Here is a 23,082-nt window from a genome sequence, read left to right as displayed (position 1 = left end):
TTATATGGAATAAAAGCATCGGGACAGCATCTGAATTCAATAAACAAGTCCTTTTATACATAAAGCCAAAGCAATCAATTAGTCTAAACATCAGAATAGGATTTCCTTAAGAGAATTTATCCAAACAGCTATTATAATGAACATTTAACCTGTGAACGTAAAAAAATGCAGACCATATGAACTGCCCTCGTATGCAGGTTTGTGACATGTTTGACCTATTCAAAAGATTAAAAACTAACATGCAGCAATGTTCTGTCTTTGTGATACCAAAAGACTTTTATTCATTCAATAACATTTAAACTAATGTTACCTTACAAATCAAATCGACTGACTATTCTTTGAGATGACATGTTTCATGAATTGGCGCTATATAAATAAAATTGAATTTAATTTAATTGAATTGAATTAAAGGGCACACGGGGCACAAAGCGAAATTTCTCACCCTAGCAAGTTAACGGACCTAAGTAACGAGTAGAGCTGTGCATTGTTCTGGATCTGAACTGAATCTGTTCGTTGAACTCAGAATTCATTCGGGTGTTTTAGTGTCCTTACGTTTGGTTTCAGCACCGCAATCCCCGCCTGTCAGCTTAAATTAACTTTTAATCAACACAGGACCAGGAGCAAATATTGGGTCAGAGTAATAAATCACTCAAAGATCAGAACATTGATAGTTGGATTTGTCCTACATTGGAAAAAGGGAACTAAAAGTAAGGGAAATTTTCTTGAAATTAGTTTATTTTTCCTTGATTAAAGCAGGTAAATAAGACTATTTGCCAATGGAATAAGATTTTTGCACTTAAAATAGGAAACACTTCATCTCCATCATCTTATTTTAAATGCAGGATATCTAATTATCTTATTTTAGGGGTAAAAATACTCATTCCATTGGCAAATAATCTTATTTAGCTCCTCAAATCAAGGAAAAATACACTAATTTCAAGAAATTTTTACTTACTTTTAGTTCCCTTTTTGCAGTGCGGAATCTCTAGAATGCGGAAATGTCCGGCAGATAAATGGTACAAAAACGGTCGTCTACTCGACGGAATAACGGGGTGAAAAAAGGGCCACCGTGAGACAGGATTTGACCCAGAGGTTGGTATCCAACACGTCAAAAACAGTGTGCAGAAGGTATGAAAAAGAAACAAAGCTCTAAATATCAACTCTTTGCAAAATAAAACAAAGATAAAACACAAACAACTGAAACTTAACTGCTTTCTATTATAATATTATAAAAATCAAACCAGTCTAGAAGCCTCACCATATTTGTGTCATGCCCATAAACGTTGGTCCTGACTGCTTAAACTAACGATAACTCAGTAAAAAAAGGTTTATTTTTCTTCTAAAATACGTCGCGCCTTGTTTTTTAGTGTTTCATTCCTGACTTACCCAATAGGCCTGGACACAACCAGCTCCACCTGAGGTTCAGCTTGGGACTCCAGGATGATGTTATAAACTTCCTTCATGGTGGCCCCTGGCAACAGCTTCCCATTCCACTGCAACACCTCATCCCCTGAAATCAGACGTCAACGCACGTGGGATTGCTCGTCATAACTCTAGGCTAAATGAATAATGCGTCGGGCACCATATTTTATGAGGTGGTATACAGCTGAACCAGAAAATAGAAAAGCTGGGTTTGGTCTCTACCTGCTCGGAGATGTCCCACCACATCTGCCAGGCTGCCCTTCTTGACTTTGGTGATGAAGGCACCTAATCTCCCTGACTCGGTTACTCTCCCTCCCACCACCTGAAGAGGAGCAAACAGACTCAGGAGCTGTAATTCGGAGAGAAAAGTCCTAGCCACATGTTGCACAGACGACCTCTGACCTTCAGCCCGAGCAAAGCCCCGGCCTCTTTAGGCATGGTGGCAGTTCTCTTGCTGAGGGTGATTCGGCCAATCAGATGGTCCCCCTCCTTGGATGGCTGCCAGGTTACAGGATGCTGCAGAGGAGAGAAGGCCACAGCGAAACTCAGAGGAAAGACTTTAAAATCTATAATCGACATCAAGCATCGGCCAAAATAAACATGATTAAAACTCCAGGTATAATTCAACAGGTTAGAGTATATCAGAGACGGAAGTACCAAAGCTTTGAGGACTCCAAGCTAACGAATGAAGACAGTTTAAAGTTCACAATTTATTTATGATTGAATTTTCTTTTTTGTTTTTTTAAACAACAACTAGGAGTACACAATGAAATCTTAGGAGATTTTCTTTAATCCACACAGGTCAAAAACTGTACATACAAGCTCATTTATAGATATATGCTCACTTAAATAATTTGATAAGGGGTCAATTTTGTTCCAATGTTGTTGCAAGCAAAGCACATGTTTTGTAAATGGAAATTTGAAGAAGAAAAAACACGTTCTGTAAATGGAAATGAAAAAAAAAATGCAATCCATAAATTAAACTTTGAAAAACGTCTTAATAAAAAAAAAGGCTTTGAGAGTAACTCTGCTGTTTTCTCAGATTTTATTTTATCAGAAAATAATTTTTAAAAACATTTCTTTGTATTTATTTTTTTTAGATAAAAATTTTTTCTACAGATTTTATATTTTCACTTTTTTACTTTCTCCTTTTAGTTTTATGAATTGCATTCTCTTCACTTCTGCGGGCGGGCCTTCCTCTGGAGTGAGGAGCAAAGACGCATGGACATTAGCGACGACATTTTCATGAGTCAATGAGCGCGTCAAGAGCGAGAAGTGAAGAGAGTGTATTAATGGCTACAAGAAGCCGACAGTAAAGGTGGAACTTGATAGAAAACATTTCAACAATCAATTGTGGAGGAGTATATATTTCTGTAATTATGTATAATTATGTTTAATATTGACCCTGTGTTCCTCTCGCCCTTCTAGTCACACAAATATGACCCCGGAACAACATTTAATGATATGCAAAACTATCAGCAAAGAAAAGGAAAAACAACAGTGACTTACATGCCATCCTGTGGGGTCATGTGGATTGCACTCCCAGTCTCCTGCAACAGAAAAGAGACGATTTCACAGCCTGAAGACGAGGCAACTTTCATATGCAGCTCAAGTAACTTACAGTTCCTTCCCAAGGCATCTGCTGACAGAAAGGGGTCAGGTTTATTGAATATTTAAGTCTGGGCTGGAATTAGAAATTTATCAACAAAGCAGCAGGACTGTTTCACAGAGGTGGCGACGAAATTAAACGGCTTAAATCCCTCCCCGGATACTTCACAGGTCAGATGTGTTGGATCAACCGCACAGAAAGCTGATATGTAAAGGAAGAAGGCATTTAAAAAAAAAAACACATAATAAACAAGCTAACGGTCAGAATGAATCTAACAAACACGGAGCGTGGGAAACGACAAAGCTCTTAAATGATCTAAAAGAAGGAGAACCGCATGCAGAAAATAAAACAAAATAGAATAATAGAATAAAATATGTTATATACAGATTGTTTTCATGAAACGTGATCTTCTTCCTGGTTCTCGCACAAGAACATATCTGTGAAAAGCACTGGAGCGGTCTATAGTAATGTTACGCAACCTTAATGATAGACAATGGATGGATCGCATGGCAGAGTGGCTGTGTTTTTGTGTCTAAATATGGAAATATGACGGTACAAAATAAGTAATGAATACTTTTGGTGATACGACAATCTCAAATCATTTCAAGAAACAAAACAAATTTTTCAATACATTTGCTGTTGGGTTCTAGATATATAGACTCGAAGGTTGCAAATCTTTGTACAAAAACAATTAATAGAACAAGTCAAAGAAGCCAAGCTACTGGGAGTCATAATAGAAGGAACTCTTTCGCGGTCTACACAACTGAACAGAATTGTGACTAAAATGAGCGAAGATATTGCTATAATTTGGCCAAATGCGCCTTTTATGATTCAGGAAATAAGAAAAGTAACGCTGCAGTTTTAAGTTCTTTGTCAACTTGAATATTGTCCTGATGTTTGGTCAAGTGCTTCAAAAAAAAACATCTGGATAAATGGCAAGTGGTTTAGAATAAAGCTGCGAGACTAGCACACGGATGTGATTTCAGAACCAATATTAACCTTATGCATAACAGACAGACTATTATGCAGCCTTCTTCACGTGTTTCACAAAATCTGGAGCTCTCATAAACCTTTCAGCCTTTTGTCACAGTTGTTGCCCACTTACAATAAACATACTGTAGTTCCTTTTATATTACCACTGCCTCGAACTGACGCTCTCACTAAAACAGTTGTGAACAGAGCGCTTTCTTTCAGGAATACGTTGCCTGCTGCAATTAGATTAATTGCTGTTCATATAAAATTTTAAAAGAACCTTAAAAAATGTATTATAGGTAATTAATTATTAGTGAATGAGTAACATATTCGTATACTCAGTTTGTTGTTACTCTATTTTGTTTGTTTTTTTAATTCTATCTGTGAATTTATTTAAATTTAGTGTGTGCATCTCAAGGTGTTTCGTGATGTCTCTGTAATATTTGTAAGATTTTATAATTAGTGAAGTGGTTGATTTGAATTCTATGTTTTACTAAACTTTGTTTGTGTCTTAAGGATCTTTTGTATTATTATTATTATTATTAATATTATTATTAATGATATAATTGTAAAGCTTCGTGGTGTGGACACCAGGAAGAATAGTCTCCATTAATGTAGAGACTAATGGGGATCCTTAAATAAACAAAATAAACAAATAAACATTTATTTAGTGAGAGAGAAAAATAAACCAGACCATATTAACAGCAAAATAACTGTCGCCACAATTATTGGCTCCTAACAAATTTCTATAAAATATTTGTAAGTTTTTCTGTGGGGCATAAATATGACACAACAGAGGTCCACTCCTCTTAAAATGGCCTATTCTGTCTTGAAACACAAGACAGAATAGGCAAAATACTTTTATAGTATGATCACCTCAACTAAAATAGCATTGTTTCAGTTTATTTTCAAAAAGCTACAACAATCTGTAACATAATCTAATTGGTTCCAGTTCAAACACAAAAAAGCAAATATTGCTCCCACTGTTGCTAAAAGAAAGCCATATGAACTTTTACAATCACAATAATGCGATAATATTCCAGACGTGGCAGATGGCTGTTTATAACGGGTCAGGTTCTGCCGGAGGGTTCTTACTATTAAAAGTTTTGCTCATTTCCACTACGACGACATGCTAGATCAGGACGAGGTATTGCTTCGGTCAACGATTGAACGCAGTTGGCTGGCCTTCCCTGGTTAACTTTTTACCAGTTTATAAACTGAGCTTCTTATTAGAAGACAAATTGCTTCCATACTGGCAACATTGGTTTGAAAAAACATATAAAAAGCATATATTAAAAGATCAGAACAATATATTCAGCTATTATAAGCAAAACCAGGAAAACAAAACAAAAAAGTTTGATCATGCCAAAATAAACGTCTGTTAGTTCACAGTTTCACCAACTGCAGACATTATCGTTCAAGTAAGGAGAAAAGAAAACTCCCTTGGTCAACGTAAAACCGCAGGGGATAATTGTTGCTTTTAAGATGATATAATCCGTCTATAGCTAATATCTTTTGGCCAAACTCACAAAGAAAAAAACAACAACTACAAAAAAACATTGAGAGGTTGTGTTTCTGGTGTAACATCACAGCTTTTTAGGACTTGAATAAATGAAAAAGTTAAGGAAAAGAAAAAAGGATTAAGTCAAATGTCATGCGTATCAAGTGTTTTACCCGTCCCTTCCTGCGGTTTTAGAGGATGAGTGGGCCGTGGCTGTGAGCGTGCATATGCAGGAGCACACGTGCACGTGTCGGGAAGAAAGAGAAAGGCATGCTGTGCTGCATATGGAAGCGTGAGTCTGAGTGTTTTTTTCCTGCAGTGATCTTGCCATGATTTGCATGCCTGGATGCTTCTCAGCTGCCAGCAGTCACATCTCAGAGCTGACCTGATCTCAGTCTGAAGCTAAAAAAAAAAAAAAAAAGGCAACAGCCACTCACAGCCACAGGGGTGTGTTTAAAACCTGGGCCTGACGGGACTCTCATCCTAAACACTCGATTCACCTCGTTTGCTACTTTAGAGCGCCACGGGTGCCATAGGTTCCGCCTTCTGGTGTGAGTGAATTTAGTGTAAGATGCTAACAGTAACAGTAAGAGACATTGTGTTGAATGTTCCAGATTGAACACATTTTAATATTAGACAGTGATAACCTGGATGAATATAAAAAGCAGTTTTCAAATGACAATTTAGTGTTAAAAAAATATATAAACCAGCCTGGCCCTTTGTGAAAAAGCAATTGACCGTCAATCCCAATGTTTGATCCACTATTGGCAGCAAAAACGGCCTGTGGGTTTACGTCTGGTTTAAAGCTCAAATACACATGAGCCGCAGCAGAAATGGCTGTCTCAAACTTTAGCTCGCAAAACGTGACACCATTTTCAAACTTTTGATAAACGCCTTAACACAATTTGATTGTTGTTTTTTTTTTTTTTTTTGCTCCGGTGCATTCTGGGATTTGTAGTTTTGTACATGTGTGAACTGGTAATAAATGGTAATAAAAATAAATGATAATGTCATTGGCCAGATAATTATAAATCCTGAGCCACATCTGGCCATAACAAGTATACTCTACAATTCTGTGCTAGAAAACTAACAATTTGGCTCCAATTCATGTTATTTTTTGTTTTAGTTTAGAATGTGAACTTTTTATTATAGAAACAGAAAGCAGACTGATATGCTTTAAATGGTTGGTAGTAAAGTCACGCCCAACTTGAACCTTGCAAGGTGTGAGGGACCAGACTCAAACAAGGACAAAAGAAATTTTCAAAGTAGAAAAGAATTCAATTTAATTCTTCCAAAAATAGCAAACAAAAAAAAATCAAAGGATAAATAACAAATTTGGGCCCAAGTTAACTGAGGTCAACTGTGGGGTGTGTTTTAAAGCTTGCAGATGTGCTGTTGGTCACGCGGGACAACATGGGGTCAAACCTGGGATTAACAAAGGCTAAACAGTCCCTCTGTTGCAGCAATTCTGCTCATAATGTTAGACTGTTCCACCTCTGGGCTGATGGGAACAATTTAACATGACAAAGATAATAAAAAAAAAATGCTTCACGCAAGACTTTCTACAATAAAAAAAATTTTTTGTTTTTTTTAATCTGACCATGTTGAATATTTTACGCCGCATTGGAAATCACAGATGAAGAACATCTTAATGTCACAAAAATAAACAGAATTAACTGCATCTTTTTGTTTTCCAAAGTTTAATTATTTCACACAACGCCGGTGCAGCCCAGAAACACTGCACAACAACTTTCTTTCGTCAAGCCTCACAGGAAATTTGGGACCTTACTTTTGTAAAATAGATAAAAATGATTTTTTATCTATTTTACAACCTTCTCCTGTTCCTTCCTGACAGAAAACCCAAACTTCCACAGAGCCTGTCGCCTTCCTGCTGAATTTAAAAAGTTTGGATCGGGTGGTGGCAGCCATGATGGATTAATAAATGGATGAAGAAGCTGCTGAGTAGGAACATCAGAAGAAGTCAGAGAAAACGCTGAGTTGTTGGTTGCCATTGTGATTCTTCCACACAGGGCGGGGTCTTCCTACAGACACATGGATTAACTCTCCAACAAGAACCTTGGACCGGCTACACCTGTAGTTCTTTACAGATCGGGACAAAATGGAGACATAGGAGACACGACCGGTTGAAGAAGCCACTCATTTCAAATATTCAGAGATGAAATATGTTGGGGATGGGTTATAGTTTGGGTTTATAACAGGATTAACTATCTGTACCTTCTTTTTGATTTTTTGCTTGCTCAGTATGAGGGATTGCTGCAAAGCCATGTACAATGCAGACAACTCTCCCTGTGGCTCTACGCTTCTCCAGGAGTGAATGCTGCTTGTCAAGACTTTGATGCAATCAACTGGTTCACTTATATAGGAAATTTTTGAACAATCTGTATAATATGATTGATTTGACTTTGTAAAGTGCCTCGAGATGACATGTTTCATGAATTGGCGCTATATAAATAAAATTGAATTGAATTGAATAACTCCACAGCATTATTTATTATTTGCCGCCTGACCACAGATCCTTTTCTTTGTTGTCTGCATGATAAACATTTTTTTGGGTTCCCCCTGTATTTAAACAGCATCCCCTCCTCTTCCGTTTTCCTGTGGGACAGGTAGGGACCCACGTTATCCAGCATTGTGTGATTTTAATTCATGGCTTATAGTTAATTTATGCCATATTATGTTTAGTTGTATGCTGGAGAATCTGGGGGAGTCAAGTGTGTTTTATGTTTCTGTATATCAGAATAAACACAATTTTTTTGTATCCAAGTATATTAATAGAAAATTGAGTGAGAAAAAAAGAAATGTGGTCGGAAAAGGCGCTCTAGCAACAGGTAGAACCGCAGCCTTGAGAGGAAATCCAATCAAGAATTTGAGGGAGCTTAACAAGGAGTGGACTAAAGCTAGAGACGGTGCATCAAGAGCTACTATGCACAGACTAACCCTACACATGGGCTACAAGCGCCTTACCTGGGCTTTGGAGAAAAGGAACTGGACTGTTGCTCAATGGTCCAAAGTTCTGTTTTCAGATTAAAGTAAATTCTGCATTTTATTTGGTAATCAAGGCCCCAGAGTCTGGAGGAAGAGTAGAGAGGCAAAGAAGCCACATTGTTTGAAGTCCAGTGTGAAGTTCCCACCGTCGGTGATGGTGTGGGGTACCAAGCCATCTGCTGGCTTTGACCCACTGGGTTTCCTGAAGTCCACAGTCAATACAGCCAGGATTTGCAACCTTCTACTGACAAGCAGGACTTGGTACCTACCCACACTGCCAAAGGTACCAAAAGCTGGTCCAATGACCATGGTGTTCCTGTTCTTGATTGACCAGCAAACCCCCCCTGACCTGAACCCCGTGGAAAGTCTCTAGGCTGTTGCGAAGAGGAAGATTAGAGACACCAGACCAACAAGGCAGATGACCTGAAGGCAGCTATCAAAGCTACCCGGGCTTCCGTCACACATGCAGCGCCACGGGTCAATCACCTCTATGCCACGGCACATTGATGTAGTAATTCATGCAAGAGGAGGCACAACCAAGTATTGTGTGCCTAGAGATGGACATACCTCACAGAAATCTGACATTTGTGCGTAAAACATCCTTTTTTATTTAATATTCTGATTTTCTGAAACCCTGAATTTGGGGTTTTCTTTAACTGCAGGCCATAATCATCAAAATAACAAGGAAAATATAAGCTTGATATGTTTTCCTCTATGTGTAATGAACCTCTATAAAATAACAGTTTATCTTTTTGAAATGACTGGCAAAAATATTGCACATTTACACAACATTAAAATTTTCTGAGATGTACCCGTAGGTGTGATTGTAGATTAATTTTAAAATGAAACAAAGTTCTAATTCGGTTATCTAGAGTCTAACGTTTAGTGACCTAGTTAAACTCTGAATTAGATTTTTTCTGTAAAGTATGACTGGCCCAGGGAGCTGTGAAGAGTGCTTTATTTCAACTCTTTTACCAGCATACCATAATTGTGTATAAAGAACATTTTCACATTTTTATGGAACAAAACAAATCAACACAAATGAAAAGTTGGCAGTGGAGTCGTGTGCCATTTTACCTGCAAAGAAAAAAGCTCAAAAGACAAGCGATATAGAATGGCTTTGGTACTTTACTTTTTTTCTATTACCAATTCGTCAATCAATTAAAAGAAAGAAATATTGCGATGAACCAAGTTTGTATTTTTAGTGAACAGTTGAGGTGGAGCATTTTGTAGACCGTATATTGACATTCTGCCAAAATAAAAACTTGCCCCGGATATCTGATCTAACAGTGATAAAAACAATGACTTTACGTGTTAAAAAGAAAACTGCTTACCTCTCTCGCTGACGCTTTCGATCTCAGCGTCTTCGCAGCTGCTGTACTCGGGCGTAGTTCCACCTTCTTCCTCCGAGCTGCTGACGCTAGTTTGTCTCTTCCCCCCGGCCCCCAGCCCCCGCTTTGACTTGTAGGGCCGCGGTGGAGGTGGCCGCAAAGATTCGGACTGGTCGGAGCTCAGCGAATCGTTGCGCAGCATGCTTTCGGCCTTGTCCCGCTTGGTCCGTTTCACCCCAGCGCCCGGGCCGAGACCCGGCTCGGGTCCCAAAACTGAAGGTACTCTGAGTTCAGGAGGAGGGGCTTTCTGTGAAACGGCCTGTCCCCCGCCCACCGTCCTCTGTCCAGGCCGAGAAGAGTCCCCGACCTGCCTCGTCGCGTTGCCTGTGCCACGACCCTGCGCGGGCTGACCCCTGCCTCCCGAAGGAAATGGCTCCGCTTGTCGAAGGGGACCCCCACTGTTGCCCACCTGCTGATAGCCCCCCTCCTCTGTCCTTCTCACGCCGACACCCTCTCCCACAGGATCATGCTCCAGGGACCGTACTTTCGACAGCTGGCGGCCCTCCCTGCGCTCCCGCGACTCTCCTCGTAGGTCTCGATCCATGGAGACCTGGGTTTGCAGCCTCGGCTGGCCCGGCCGCCGCTCCCCCCGACCCGTTCCACCGCCTCCACGTCCATTTCTCCTGAGGAGCAAATTCATTTTTATATTAACCAAAAACAAAGCGATCAAATTTGGTCTTAAAAAGACATGCACTGCAAAAAGGGAACTAAAAGTAAGTAAAATTTTCTTAAGATGTGTATATTTGTCCTAGATTTGAGCAGCTAAATAAGACTGCCAATGGAATGAGAATGTCTACCCCTAAAGTAAGATAATTAGACATCCTGCACTTGAAATAATATGATGGAGATGAATTGTTCTTATTTTAAGTGCAAAAAGTCTTATTCCATTGGCAAATAGTCTGATTTACCAGCTCAAATTAATGAATAATACACTAATTTCAAGAGGATTTTACCTACTTTTAGTTCCCTTTTTTGCAGTGTGATTTTACGTTATCGTCAACTGTGTCAGACTACTGAACAACTGATACTGCTATGAGCTCCCCAAACTCTAAAAGACATTTCTTAATTGCTTGTTTTGTTTGACAAAAAGTTTGTGGCGTAGCCTACACAGCACACTCTGCAATTATATTTTATCATTTAAGCACAAGAAATTTGACAAAATCTCCTAAGCATAGGTATTGGTTAATTTTTTTTATTCTAATATAGAAAGTATTCCTGGATCAGGGCTTCTGTCTTCTTTTTGTGTTGATTGAATTGACTTTGTAAAGTGCCTTGAGATGACAAGTGTTGTGAATTGGCGCTAGACAAACAATATTAAATTGAGAAATAAAAAAAAAAAGACTGTCAAAGACTTGGTTGAATATTTTTTCTAAAATTGTACTCATCAACCTTGGATTTGAAGTCTGCAAATCTCCTTTGAGAACCCTCAAAGGAGATCGTATCCACTGAAGATTGTATCTACGGAAAGATCTAACAATGTGTGAGTGGCACAACTGCATGATGCATTTTTAAGTTATTTTTGTATGACTTCCTGTGGATCTATTCCTGATCTTTACAGGATCCAGTTTTAAAAACTACCACAGACAGGATGTGGTAATGGGTAGGCTTACTTTAAACCATTGTAGTATAACGTATTGCACATTCATTTCACCTCTATCCATCCTGTAAGTACTGCTTGTTCGGTTTGATAGAGAAGCCATAACAAACCAATAAAACCTAACATGCAACCCTCCCCATCTTCATTAGAATACAGAAGGGGAGCGTATATTTCAGGTGTTTGGTCCTCCATCTTACCTGTCTCGCGGTGGCTCGCTAAGTGACCGAGCATCTGTGCCAGGGGCGGTCCCAAGTGCACCAGCCCGGTCTTGGATTGTCCCTGTAGAGCCCGTGGGTGCTTGGGAGCGAGACCTCAGCTTATCTCCGGACACTTGGCACACAGACGGCTCGCTGACAGCGGAACCGAGACCGGAGGGCTTCCCAGCAGGGCCGGTGAACCAGTCGCCTGGCTTGGTGAGGATCTCCTGCTGCTTTCTGCAGTTATTGCACACCCATATCACCTGGAAAAGGCAGAACGACACCGTCAGCCATCAAACAATCGGATCACATGTGAAAAACAGAATACAGCACATGCCCTAACAGAGAACTTTAGATGAGAAGGTGCTGCTGAAAATATGCTTTACTGCAGTAAGCGAATACAGCAATTTAGTTTGCCACATACTCGTCTGAGGCAGAGCCTCAATCTCTGTCAAACAGGAAATGGAACAGTGTACTTCCTAAAGAGCTCCGCTAGTGCCAGCGAGTCATCCCGGGGGGGGGGGGAAAAGGCTTTTATGGAAGCTTTTTAAGATTGAAATGATGGCAAACGTACCAGGGAGCAGCTTGACTCTCCCACTGTGGGCTGCCTTTGGCCACCAAATGAGGAACATAGAGCCAACTGTTAAATTAAAAGACACTAGGATTACTGTCAAAATAATATCTCCACTTCTCTTTCTAATTCTGTCATCACACATATGTACACCAGCTGTACGCTGGCTGCAGAGCGCAGATGAGTGTCCAAATTCAGATTTATCTCCTGATGTACTTGTGGAACTTTGTTAACTAACTTGCAGAGGAAAGGTTTGTTGGGTGTCCGCAAATTATCGCAGAAACGACTATTGTAGCAACACACTTGCTCTTTTTCTGGTTATAGTAAAGAGAACACTGTCTTTAAGTTCTATGGCTCTATATTAACCAGATATTGTTTATTAAACAAGGTTGAAGCCACAATGGAAAAGCTGTGGGGGAAAAGAACCCACAATCCAACAGCTTGAAGAACCAGCTTTAGCAGCGATACGTCTCTGCAGTCTTCTGTTTGAGTTGATCAGACCCTCACATTGTTGTGGAGGATTCGTCTTCCCGATGCCGCTTCGGTTCATGGAGTTTATAGACAGTTGTTTCAAGGTCCAGCCACACCATTTCAATCAGACCGAAGCCTGGCCTTTGACTGAACCATTGCAACACTAAGATCATTTCTTTTCCCGTCATTCTGTTGTAGATTTGCTGCTGTGTTTGGGATCGTTGCTCTGTTGATGACTCAGTTTGGACCAACTTTCAGTTGTTTGACCGAAGGCCTCACATTTGGCGGCAGAGGAGTTCATGGTCAACTCACTGCAAAAATGGATCTAAAAATAAGTCAAATGTTCTTAAAGTTAGTGTATTTGTCCTTGATTTGAGCAGGTAAATAAGATTATCTGCCAATGGAATGAGTATTTTGACCCCTAAAATAAGATAATTAGACATCCTGCACTTGAAATAAGATGAAGATGAGTTGTTCTTATTTTAAGTGCAAACATCTTATTCCATTGGCAAATCGTCTTATTTACTTGCTCAAATGAAGGACAAATACAGTAATTTTAAGAACATTTTACTTATTTTTAGTTCCGTTTTTACACAGCTAAAAGAGTGCATGTTACCCAGGTCCCGTGACTACTAAAAAAAAGCCCAAATTATGTCTACCACCATGCTTAAAACAATATGCTTTACTGTCAGTAAACACGGTACTGTGTATTATGGCCAAAGTATCGTAGTTTATTCAATGTGCAAACTTAAGTCATTGCAGATGAGTGACAACATAGTTTTTTTATATTTTACCACCAAGCTGAAGACTTTGATGTAAAGTGAGGACCATGGGGTAAACTGGGTGTTTTTTTTTGTTTTTTTTTTAAAGCTGTTCCTGGGATGGTCACGCTGACAACGAACAGCTAACCAATACTTTTATAAACAGCGCCTGGCTGTGCCTTCCCCTTTTAAAACCTATACAAGCAGCAACTGTGTTGTTTTTTTCCCCCCCACATAGCTTCCACATGTGGCTTCATCGTCATTGAATACTCGAATGCAGCAGACGTAGGCTAGTGTCAAGAGACATAAAAACGTGTTAAACAACAGGAGCTTTAATGTGTGATAACGGAGAAAACAAAGTTTTAGCAGTCTGTGTGGAGCACTGAGTAGCACAGCTCTCCCAATTTTTGGCTGCGCACTGACTGCAAGCTGGCTGAAAGAAGGCTACTATACATCTCCCTCTTTTAGATGAAGATTAAATTTTAAAGTTTGACATTCACAGCAGGGAAAATACAGAAGCGCCAACCATTACTTTTTTGGGAGTAACTATGTTATTAAAAACTGCAGGCAAGTTACAAGCAGCATGTAACAGCATTCCTAGGAGGAATCACTCCTTACCGTTTTAAGGAAAGATCATATTAGATTTTTGCCTCATGTGTAAATACTGTGCACACCGCTGTTTTTCTTTTCCCAAGTTATCATACCGGCCAGTGCCTAAAGGGTTCTTCCACACTTGTAGTTAGATTTGACCTGGTTCGGAACCGCACAGTTTGATAAGGTCTTAAAACATCAAACCCTTTTCTTGAAGTCATGCAAAAAAAAAAAAAGTATGACTTATTGCATTTCTATTGTACTTTTTAAATGTATCCACGTTTACCCCATTGCGTGCGTCACTGCCCTATCGTTCCGATCAGTGAGGCTCAGTGATCAGTGCAGCATTCTGAGTCAGAGCGAGGAAGTCGGGGTGGCTTGAGGATGTGAGCTTGGGTGAGAAATAAAGACACAGTGAGGATGGAGAAGCTGAGCCAGTCCCACTCCTGCAGCCACCAGGGTTCTCATTATTCCTGAACACTCCCCGATGACTCTTTAAAGAGAGCTAAAATAAAATGCTCTGCCATCAGTTACCCCCCCAACTCTTCCTCTTACCGTCCCTCCTTCCTCACCCCTGCTTTCCCCTTCCATTTCTCCCTCCTCCAAATTGCTTTTGATTGAAGCTACAAAAGCTGAGGAGAAAACAGCTTTACACCAACGCAGCTATATTTATCCTGCCAAACACCCCAGCACCACCAGGGAGAGAGCAAAAACATGTGCATATACACACACACACACACACACACAACAAAGAAAGCAAAACACCACCTCATGTGGGACGGTATAGCTTTGGTGAAAGCACCCACCAATCTGTGATTTTTCTGCGGCCGGACCAACACGGTGGACGGCAGCCAGGCTCACCGAGCAGCGCGAGTCTACGGATGCAGGATACTGGGGACGTTCTTAAGGAATCTAACTGGAGCTCCTTCAGTCCTGCTCTGATGAGCAAAACCCAAAAGCTAAACGGCAATAACGGCTAAAATAAAGAAATAAAAATCATACAAAAACTAATGTTGGAGCTCCACCTTTTCAGGATTTGTTACCGGCTCTCCTGGGAAACGTGTGTAAATATAATTTTAAATAAGTCAATCAGTTATGGCTGTGACTTAATCTTGCTCTTGGAGAAGTAGAAAAATCCAACCTCCAATTTAGATTTGTTCTTTCCTAACATGGAAAAAAATGCTATAATAAAGCTTTAGATAAAATGTTTTAGATAAAATCCTTTGAGGAAGAATTATGGGTACTCCCAACAATCCAATAAATACAACTGAATCATTTTATAATTTGTCCTTTAAGTTTATTAGAAAATCCTACCAAACTTTCCACAGCGATCCAAGACTTTGCCTCAAACAGAGACCAATTTGTTTAAACCTGGATATGAGAAATTCAGATTTTAGAGTCAGAAACATCAACAGGAACGCATCCTGAAGTCGGGATTCCGATTTGTAAAGTTAAAGATTCTTCCTGAGATGGTTTCTCAAAATCCAACATGGCTGCCATTTCTCTTCGTCCTGTATTTAACACTACTTCAACGCAGATGCATCGTCTTTTTCAGATCCGAGCTGTGGCATCCAATGCACCAATAAAACCAACTGTGTAGCCGTTAAAGAGCTAAACTATTGCTCCGTGAACAAACTAAGCAGTTTATCTGTTCACAGAGACTACACTGGTTAAGTTTTCTAGTGCATCTGTCTCTTCGTCGCTGCATTTATGATGATTCTAGTCTAATCCGGGCCAACAACCTTCCGAAAATTAACTACAAAGTGTGCACGCTCTGCTCTCTGGACATTTTTGTCAATTTCCGTGAGGTGGGCTGTGCGTATAAATCATGACATGCAAAGGATTGTGGGATTCGTTAGAGCTTCTGAGCCCTGGTGAGGGACAACGTGAGGTTCCTATGCTAAAGGAGCCATTAGAGGAAGCATAAAGGCTCCTTTTCCTACATCACTAACTGTTTAATAAAGATTTTGTGGTCAAATGCTAAATATTAACATGCTTAAATGCTGATTATAAAGCAATGTTCTAAAACTTTCCATGCTGGATTATAAATTTTGAGGGGTTTTGCCTTAGTTTATTTCTGAATTGGAACAAAAAGTTAAGGGAACTTTAAAAAAAAAATGCATCGTTACATCCTTTGGGGCAAAAATTGATGCCAATCAGGTAATGTTTTTTACATGAATTGTCACAGTAGGCACATTGTTTAATTGCTACTTAAACCTTGACACAACAATGTCTAAAATTAAATTGATCTTCTAAAAATGTTTTGCATAACTGGTTTTAATGTGGAGGCAGGAAAAAAAAAAGTTGTGTTACCTCACATGAATTCAAAGATAAAGACAAATTGTTCCCAGATGAACAAATGTACACTCCAATGTTTTGTTCAACTTTTAACTTTTATTTTGCATAATTGAAGAACATGGAGAAAAAAATAATAATATTAAAACAATTGCAATTAAATTAAAATATGAAATTTTTAAGTTTTTAACAACAGGCAATTGTGAATAACTTTTAAGAGAACCTTCCAAACTGTGAGCAATTTAAACCGCTGAACAATATCCTCAACTAGAATATTCAACATAAGGACTCAAACTTTAGAAGTTGGAAAACATAATCAACATTCAAACCAAATGTTTCATAAACAATAATGCACCCTATGATAGGGAGAGAAAAAAAAAAAAACTTCTCAATAAGGATGATTAGTAGCCCCCGGAGCTAAAATTACGCGCCGTGCCACTCGGTGTAGCAGTTTCGATACGGTTTGAGGCACAGGGCCACTTGGCAACACTGGCACATCCAAGACGTGATCTGGTGCCTCCCCTGAGCCTTGCAGTGGCTGCACTGCATACTGCCGACAACCTGGTACCACCTTGTGGGCGGGATGACCACAGGCAGGTGCTCCCACGATGTGGTTCTCGGTTGGCATCTTCTTTCCATCGCCCTTCTTACTCTACATCTTTCTCTCTCTCTTCTTCTTCTTCTTAAGACGTCCTTTGACGTGTGCCCTCTTGGTTGGCCTTCTCTTGGCCACCGGTTGCACCAGGAACCACTGGATCCGGCTGACTTCGGAGCCCTGTACCTGTGTCGTTTTGCGGCTCCTCGGTATCTTGGCGTCGGCGTCCAGGTGACCGACCTGGAGCTGGGAGCTCTGCGTGATGACAAAGAATGTAGATGGGAACTACACATTGCTGGATGTTAATGTAAGAGACTACGCGCTTGGGTTTATTGGAGGTTCAGGTTCAAACAATAAAAATTTTTTTTTTTTTTTCAAACAGAAATCCCCATTGTTTTTACAGCTATGAACTGGTTGAAATGTTTAAGCGGTACAGATAGTATGTATAGCTGAGATGCAGCATAAAATGATATAAAAAAAAAAAAGTTCCACAAAATAACGCCCGTCGTGCCCCTACAAGAGTAAAATCCCTTACATGTCGCTGTCACCAGTGTTGCACCAGATCCAGTGATCATCAGATATTGTGACTCCAGGGGTTGTTGTTAAACTGGAATGAAATGCAGACAGTGGCTTGGAAACGTTTCGGTAAAGTATAAATCAGGGTCTCTGCAGTTGTCGACAACTCAAATTCCATTTGCAATAATTAAAAATTTTAAGACACACATAAATAGGTCTTAAATTTGTAGTCTACGCTTCACTGGTCACAATTACGCCGTGCGAAAATTACGCACGTAACAGGCGTCCCGCGCAAAATGGAGCAGAGATCGTGTCTGGCCAGGGCGGAAGCTGGGATGAAAGGTGACGACGGACGTTATGAACTGTAACGGTCTAGGAAAGCAGGAGCAGAACAGAAGGAGAAAAATTAAAAATCAACCGCTGGATCGTGCGTAATGAAGCAGGGCAGCAACTCCTGTGTGCTTCAAGTGCCGCAACAGAGGGGGAAAACATGGCTGACCACAGGGAGGCTCAGTAGTGACAAGTTACAGGCCTACATTGATAAAGCCTGAGAATAATGATGATCAGGGGTGATTTCATTGCTTATGTGAATCTAATTATTCTGATTTTGCCTTTATAGTCAGTGTTAATATCTTTTTTTAAACTCAAAAGAAAAAAAAAAGTGGATTGTTTTCTTTTGTAAAATTTTAAATAAAGAAAAAAGCTGACGTTTTCCATTCCATAATAATAACCTTGACAGGTTGCCAGCATTTACTGGAACGATCCAAAGTTACTCCGCCGTGTTTGTGGCTCCAAGTCATCTTATAGGTGACAGGTCATCTTTTTTTTTTTCTTCTGTCAATTCAAAGATGCTCACTTGAACAGAAAAGGTACTTCCTGCTTCCCCTCAGGCTGTGTCAGCTCCATAGTGAACTTGCAAACATGGAACTTATAACTAAACTTACTTTCAGTTTTAATTATTTGCCGCACCCATCTTTTTTAATCAGGCCTGGCTGAAAAGCAGTTTCTGGCAACTGGTTCTGGCCCTCACTTATGATCATTTGTGGTTTGGATGATGATCAAAAGAACGAGAGCCCAGATAAAAGTGCCAGAAATGAGCTTCTTCCAGAGGGTGGTGGGGCTCCACCTTAGAGATGGGGTGAGGAGCTCAATGTAGAGCCGCTGCTTCTCAGCATTATAATGAGTCAGTTGAGTTGACCTGGACATCCGATCAGGATGGTGTATCCTTTTGGGGTTTTTTGAAAATAACCCCCTAAATACTTTTGGGGGTCTGTGAAATACCACCACAGACATAACGACTGGAGGAAAGAAAAAGGTATGAACCTCACAACGAATTATCATTAAAGCCAATTTTTCCCCCCTCGCCACAGTGTACCAAAAATAATTTAGCACTAATATGGCAAAATGGAACCGCTCATGGAGATCCCGGTGGTCCAGTTATTAGCCCTGTCCCAATACTTCCACCCTTGTCTCCCTCCATACCCTGTTCCCACTGAGGGTGTAAGTGCGTAGTGTGAACCGATTCGCCAGACTGGTATTTCGCCCCGCCCCTTTTACGCCCTCGATCCACACTTTGAAAACCGCATTGATGGCGAAGGGTCAGAATGAGCTCTATTTAAAACCTTTTACTCCTAAAAAAAAAAAAAGCATTTAAAGACATTTTTACAAGGGTAGTATATAAAATACCAGGTTGTGATTTATTTAAATAAGTGACTTATTACCAATCTTCGTTTCTTAAAACAAATGCGGCAGTTATTTTTACTTCTAAAACTAAAACTTCCCCAAACTGTAGCAGCTGGCTTAATTTTACTCTATCAGCTTTGCTGAATTTGTTTGATGTATTTGCACTTTAAAATATTTGAAAGCACCAAGTAATATGTTTCATGTCTATTTATTGACTGTTTTACATAAAAGTGTGTTTTTGAATAAGTAAAATACCAGTTATGCTTCCTGTGTGTCATGTTGATTTTTTTTTAACCTCAGCAGCTGTAGATGAAATTGTAAAAAAAATACAATAGCGAAATAGTTATGAAAAATATCAAATGTATATTTTTCTTATTCTCTGTAACAAAAAACAATGTCACATCAAGGTGCTATCATTAATGAAAGGCACACAACATGTATATTTTTTAATTATTTTGGGCATATATTTAACATTATTAATTTCTCATTTGTGGTAATACCCGCTTTGCTATGAGCCAATCCTCTCAAACTTTGCTTCCTGTAAATTATTCCCCGCAAAACGATCGTTCGTTGCAATTGTAATAATTTTTTAAAAGTAAAAGTTAGCAAAAAACAGTGACGGTCCCGTTGTTTTTGGTCTCGCAGTTACGACACAGAGGCGCAAGTCGATGACATCACCCGAAGTCTCCCAACCCTCCTGCTTTGGACGCTTGTTACTGGCCACTGAGCTATATTATACACTGGTGTGCTGATTTTGCCAAAAAAAACTGAAGTATGTGTATATGTATATATGTATATACAGGGGTTGGACAATGAAACTGAAACACCTCTCATTTTAGTGTGGGAGGTTTCATGGCTAAATTGCAAGAAGAATGGCTTAAAATCCCTCTGACTGTGCAGGACTTGTATATGTCATTCCCAAGACGAATTGACGCTGTATTGGCTGCAAAAGGACCCTTACACCATACTAATAAATTATTGTGGTCTAAAACCAGGTGTTTCAGTTTCATTGTCCAACCCTATATATATGTAAATATATGTTTTTGTGTGTGTGTGTATATATATATATATATATATATATATATATATATATATATATATATATATATATAATGCAAAATATTTCATTTTAAAAGTTTTAAGCCCCCCCCCCCCCCCCGAACATGAGAAAATCCTCCCTAGTTACTGGGAAAAAAAATAGGGAGTACCAATATGGCGGCTGGTGGCTTCAAAGCGACTCGTTCTAACTATTAGCACTCCAGTGTATAATATAGCTCAGTGTTACTGGCGCACTCGAACACTTATGCGCACACTTCATAGGAGTGCGTAGGGTTTAGTGTGAGCGTTGGGACAGGGCAACTGAAACGTGGTTCCACAATTTCCGATTTTTAACATCAGCTTTGAGGAGCTGCTGCGTAATTAATCCCACTTATTTACAGGCGCCACGATGAAGAGATAAGCGGTGTCACTCGTTTCGCCTGCCATTTGTTATGCGGTTAACATAACTAGCCTCTTAATGGATAGTTTGTTTTCTCGCTTTGGTGATGTGGGGATGTTACAGCGCGCAGAATTATCCCTACAAATACGTTCTTACGAATAATAATAATAATAATAATAATAATAAACATTATCTTTCTTTATTTCTGCTGTAATGGTAACAGAAGCCGTCTGAAAACTTCTCCATGACTTAAATGACGTCCAGTATGACGACATTGTTGTTTACGCAACGTTAAGCTAATACAAATAAGCACTTTGCTGCCTTTTTAAACACATTATTTAAGAAATTTCCCCTTATCTTCGCTCCCTTTTTTTAAATCAGCTCTTCATGGCCGCACTTACTCGTTGGCGTAGGACTCGGTCGCAGGTGCGGACCAATCGGCTTCTTCTGGAAACATCGTGTCGTCACTATATACAGCGTAACTGTCGGCACGCGTGGGACCGCTGTAGGTTTGATCCACAACCATCCAGGTTCCTTTCACCCGCATGCTGGACATCTTCTAACGCGCAGGTCAACGTTTCACACCGCTTCGCATCAGGTTCTTCTTCTTGTGTTTTAATGGCGGTTGGCAAACAACTTCAACGTGCATTAACGCCACCTTTTTACGGAGCCCCGCAGGGGACATGGATGAAAAAAAAAAAGCAACAAATGTCTCTCGACTTACTTTTGCGAAAATCTCCCAATAGATGTTTTTTTTTATTTTTTTGTGAAAGAACTGTATTTGTAGAACCCGCGGACTCCGGTATAAGCATGGAGGATGATTTACAATGTTTCCTACGGTTCAGAGATGTCCCAGACACGGGCCCGCCCTGGACTGGAAGCTGTCTTTTTTTTTTTTTTTTTTTTTTTTTTACCTCGGAGTGGCCATCGATCTATTAGTTCTATCTTTGACGTGTCAATCATAGAATTCAACCAATCAAATCAACGACTGAAGGTAACATGCTAGCCAATCGTGGCCCATCTGTTGTTGTTTTTATTTTGGAATCCCAAGTTCTCTGACTGTGGAACGCAGGGATGCTTTTTATTCAGGTTTCCCTCATTCCCAGCTTCCCTTTTCAATTTCTGAGGCAAATGGAATGCAACGTGATTCTGTGCAACTCATATTATATATATATAACCTTATTTTATATGATCAAACGTTTTTGGTCTTTTTTTAAGCATATAATGCCGCTATATACCTTTTAAAAGTAGGAGTGCAACCAATTATTAAAATTTGTTAACTACGGCAAACATTTTTGAAGACAGAAACTGTCTCTTGTTCTTGTTGCTGAGAATACGCAAAACAGATTTCTAGTTCAAGAAAAAAATAATATAACAAAAAGCAGTTGATCCAAACATTTTAGGAAGTGGTATGCCTTTCTTTTAATTGGAAAAATATGCAGAACCCAATTTTCTAAAAAAAAAAAAAAGAAACATCTGATTTTTTTTTGACAATTACAATATTTTAATTTTAAGTTAATCTTGGGCAGGATCAAAATAAAAAAAATATTTTTTTTATCTATCTATCTATCTATCTATCTATCTATCTATCTATCTATCTATCTATCTATATATATATATATATATATATATATATATATATATATATATATATATATATAGTGGCCCACAAGTGTTTTTGATGAAGTGGTTCTGGCCCGTGTGGCACCAATGCCTTATTGTGGTCTCTCAACAGTACATCGGCTAACTTTTTCTCTGCCACTCTGGGGAACATACAGCAGCATGTCCCTATATTAGAATATCATTTAAAAATGATTTTATGTAATTTAATACAAAGCATTGTGTCCAAGTATATTATGAAAAAGTTAAGTGGAAGGAAAAAGTGTGGCAGGAAATGGTCCACAAGCAACAGGACTAACTTGAACCTTTATAGAACTGTAAAGCAAAGCCTATACAATAAACACATAAGTTGTTAAGTGCAGTTGGAGTCAAAGCTTCAACAGCCACACACCTAGACATATCCAGGACCTGAGTTGGAATTGATGCATCAATTTAGCTGAGCCACTCTTAAACTCGATACAACATCAGAAGGGCCTTGTGCTTCTTCCAGCAGGACTTGGAACCCGCCCACATTGCCAAAAGTACCAGTACCTGCCTCAGTGACCAATGGTATCACTAAGTTTGACCAGCAAGCAATCTGGCCTGACCAAAATCCCACAGAGAATCCTTAGGGTTTCAGGACAATTCACTGGTCTTTGGGAAGAATAGTGCATTGTTTTCCCAAATTCAGTAATTTATCACTTTAATATTGTTGACGTCCGTTTTGACAAAAATGATCTTGATTATAGCTTTTCCTTAATGGTGCAACCCTAAAACAGTCAATAACTCATTTACCCAGAAGGCAACACTACGAGTGATGGCTGGATAAAAAAACAAAAAAACAACTGAGACTAAAACTAAAGTGGA

The 23,082-nt window shown here is 39.4% G+C and overlaps 2 protein-coding genes across 8 annotated transcripts in view; both read right to left on the bottom strand.

Annotated features, from left to right (window-relative positions):
• The window catches only part of LOC105934839 (regulating synaptic membrane exocytosis protein 1), a 119,338-nt gene that overhangs the window by 41,375 nt on the left and 54,881 nt on the right, over positions 1–23,082 (bottom strand). For 5 of the 6 annotated variants that reach the window (XM_036125836.1, XM_036125837.1, XM_036125839.1 and 2 more), the window contains exons 5-11: positions 12,270–12,335; positions 11,696–11,958; positions 9,845–10,524; positions 2,932–2,972; positions 1,825–1,938; positions 1,645–1,744; positions 1,387–1,510 (exon numbers count right to left, since the gene is read on the bottom strand). In XM_036125836.1, coding sequence (XP_035981729.1) covers positions 1,387–1,510; positions 1,645–1,744; positions 1,825–1,938; positions 2,932–2,972; positions 9,845–10,524; positions 11,696–11,958; positions 12,270–12,335 — 1,388 coding nt within the window. The remainder of the gene's footprint in view (positions 1–1,386; positions 1,511–1,644; positions 1,745–1,824; positions 1,939–2,931; positions 2,973–9,844; positions 10,525–11,695; positions 11,959–12,269; positions 12,336–23,082) is intronic. The other variant, XM_012875011.3, reaches the window with a different exon arrangement.
• Positions 16,478–21,276, bottom strand: LOC110369309. 2 transcript variants are annotated; one of them, XM_021322791.2, is made up of 3 exons: positions 21,018–21,276; positions 17,515–17,586; positions 16,478–17,234 (listed from the first exon to the last, which is right to left on the bottom strand). In XM_021322791.2, exons 1-3 carry the CDS (start codon positions 21,170–21,172, stop codon positions 16,808–16,810), a joined length of 654 nt encoding a protein of 217 aa, XP_021178466.2. In that variant the 5' UTR covers positions 21,173–21,276; the 3' UTR covers positions 16,478–16,807. The 2 variants fall into 2 exon arrangements, with proteins under 2 accessions (XP_021178466.2, XP_021178467.2); XM_021322792.2 differs by lacking the exon at positions 17,515–17,586 and having other exon boundaries at positions 16,479–17,234; positions 21,018–21,273.

Source organism: Fundulus heteroclitus, chromosome 22, assembly GCF_011125445.2.
Source record: "Fundulus heteroclitus isolate FHET01 chromosome 22, MU-UCD_Fhet_4.1, whole genome shotgun sequence".
NCBI lineage: Eukaryota > Metazoa > Chordata > Actinopteri > Cyprinodontiformes > Fundulidae > Fundulus > Fundulus heteroclitus.
Note: the sequence above shows the minus strand (reverse complement) of the source record. Positions and strands in the feature narration are given on the sequence as shown.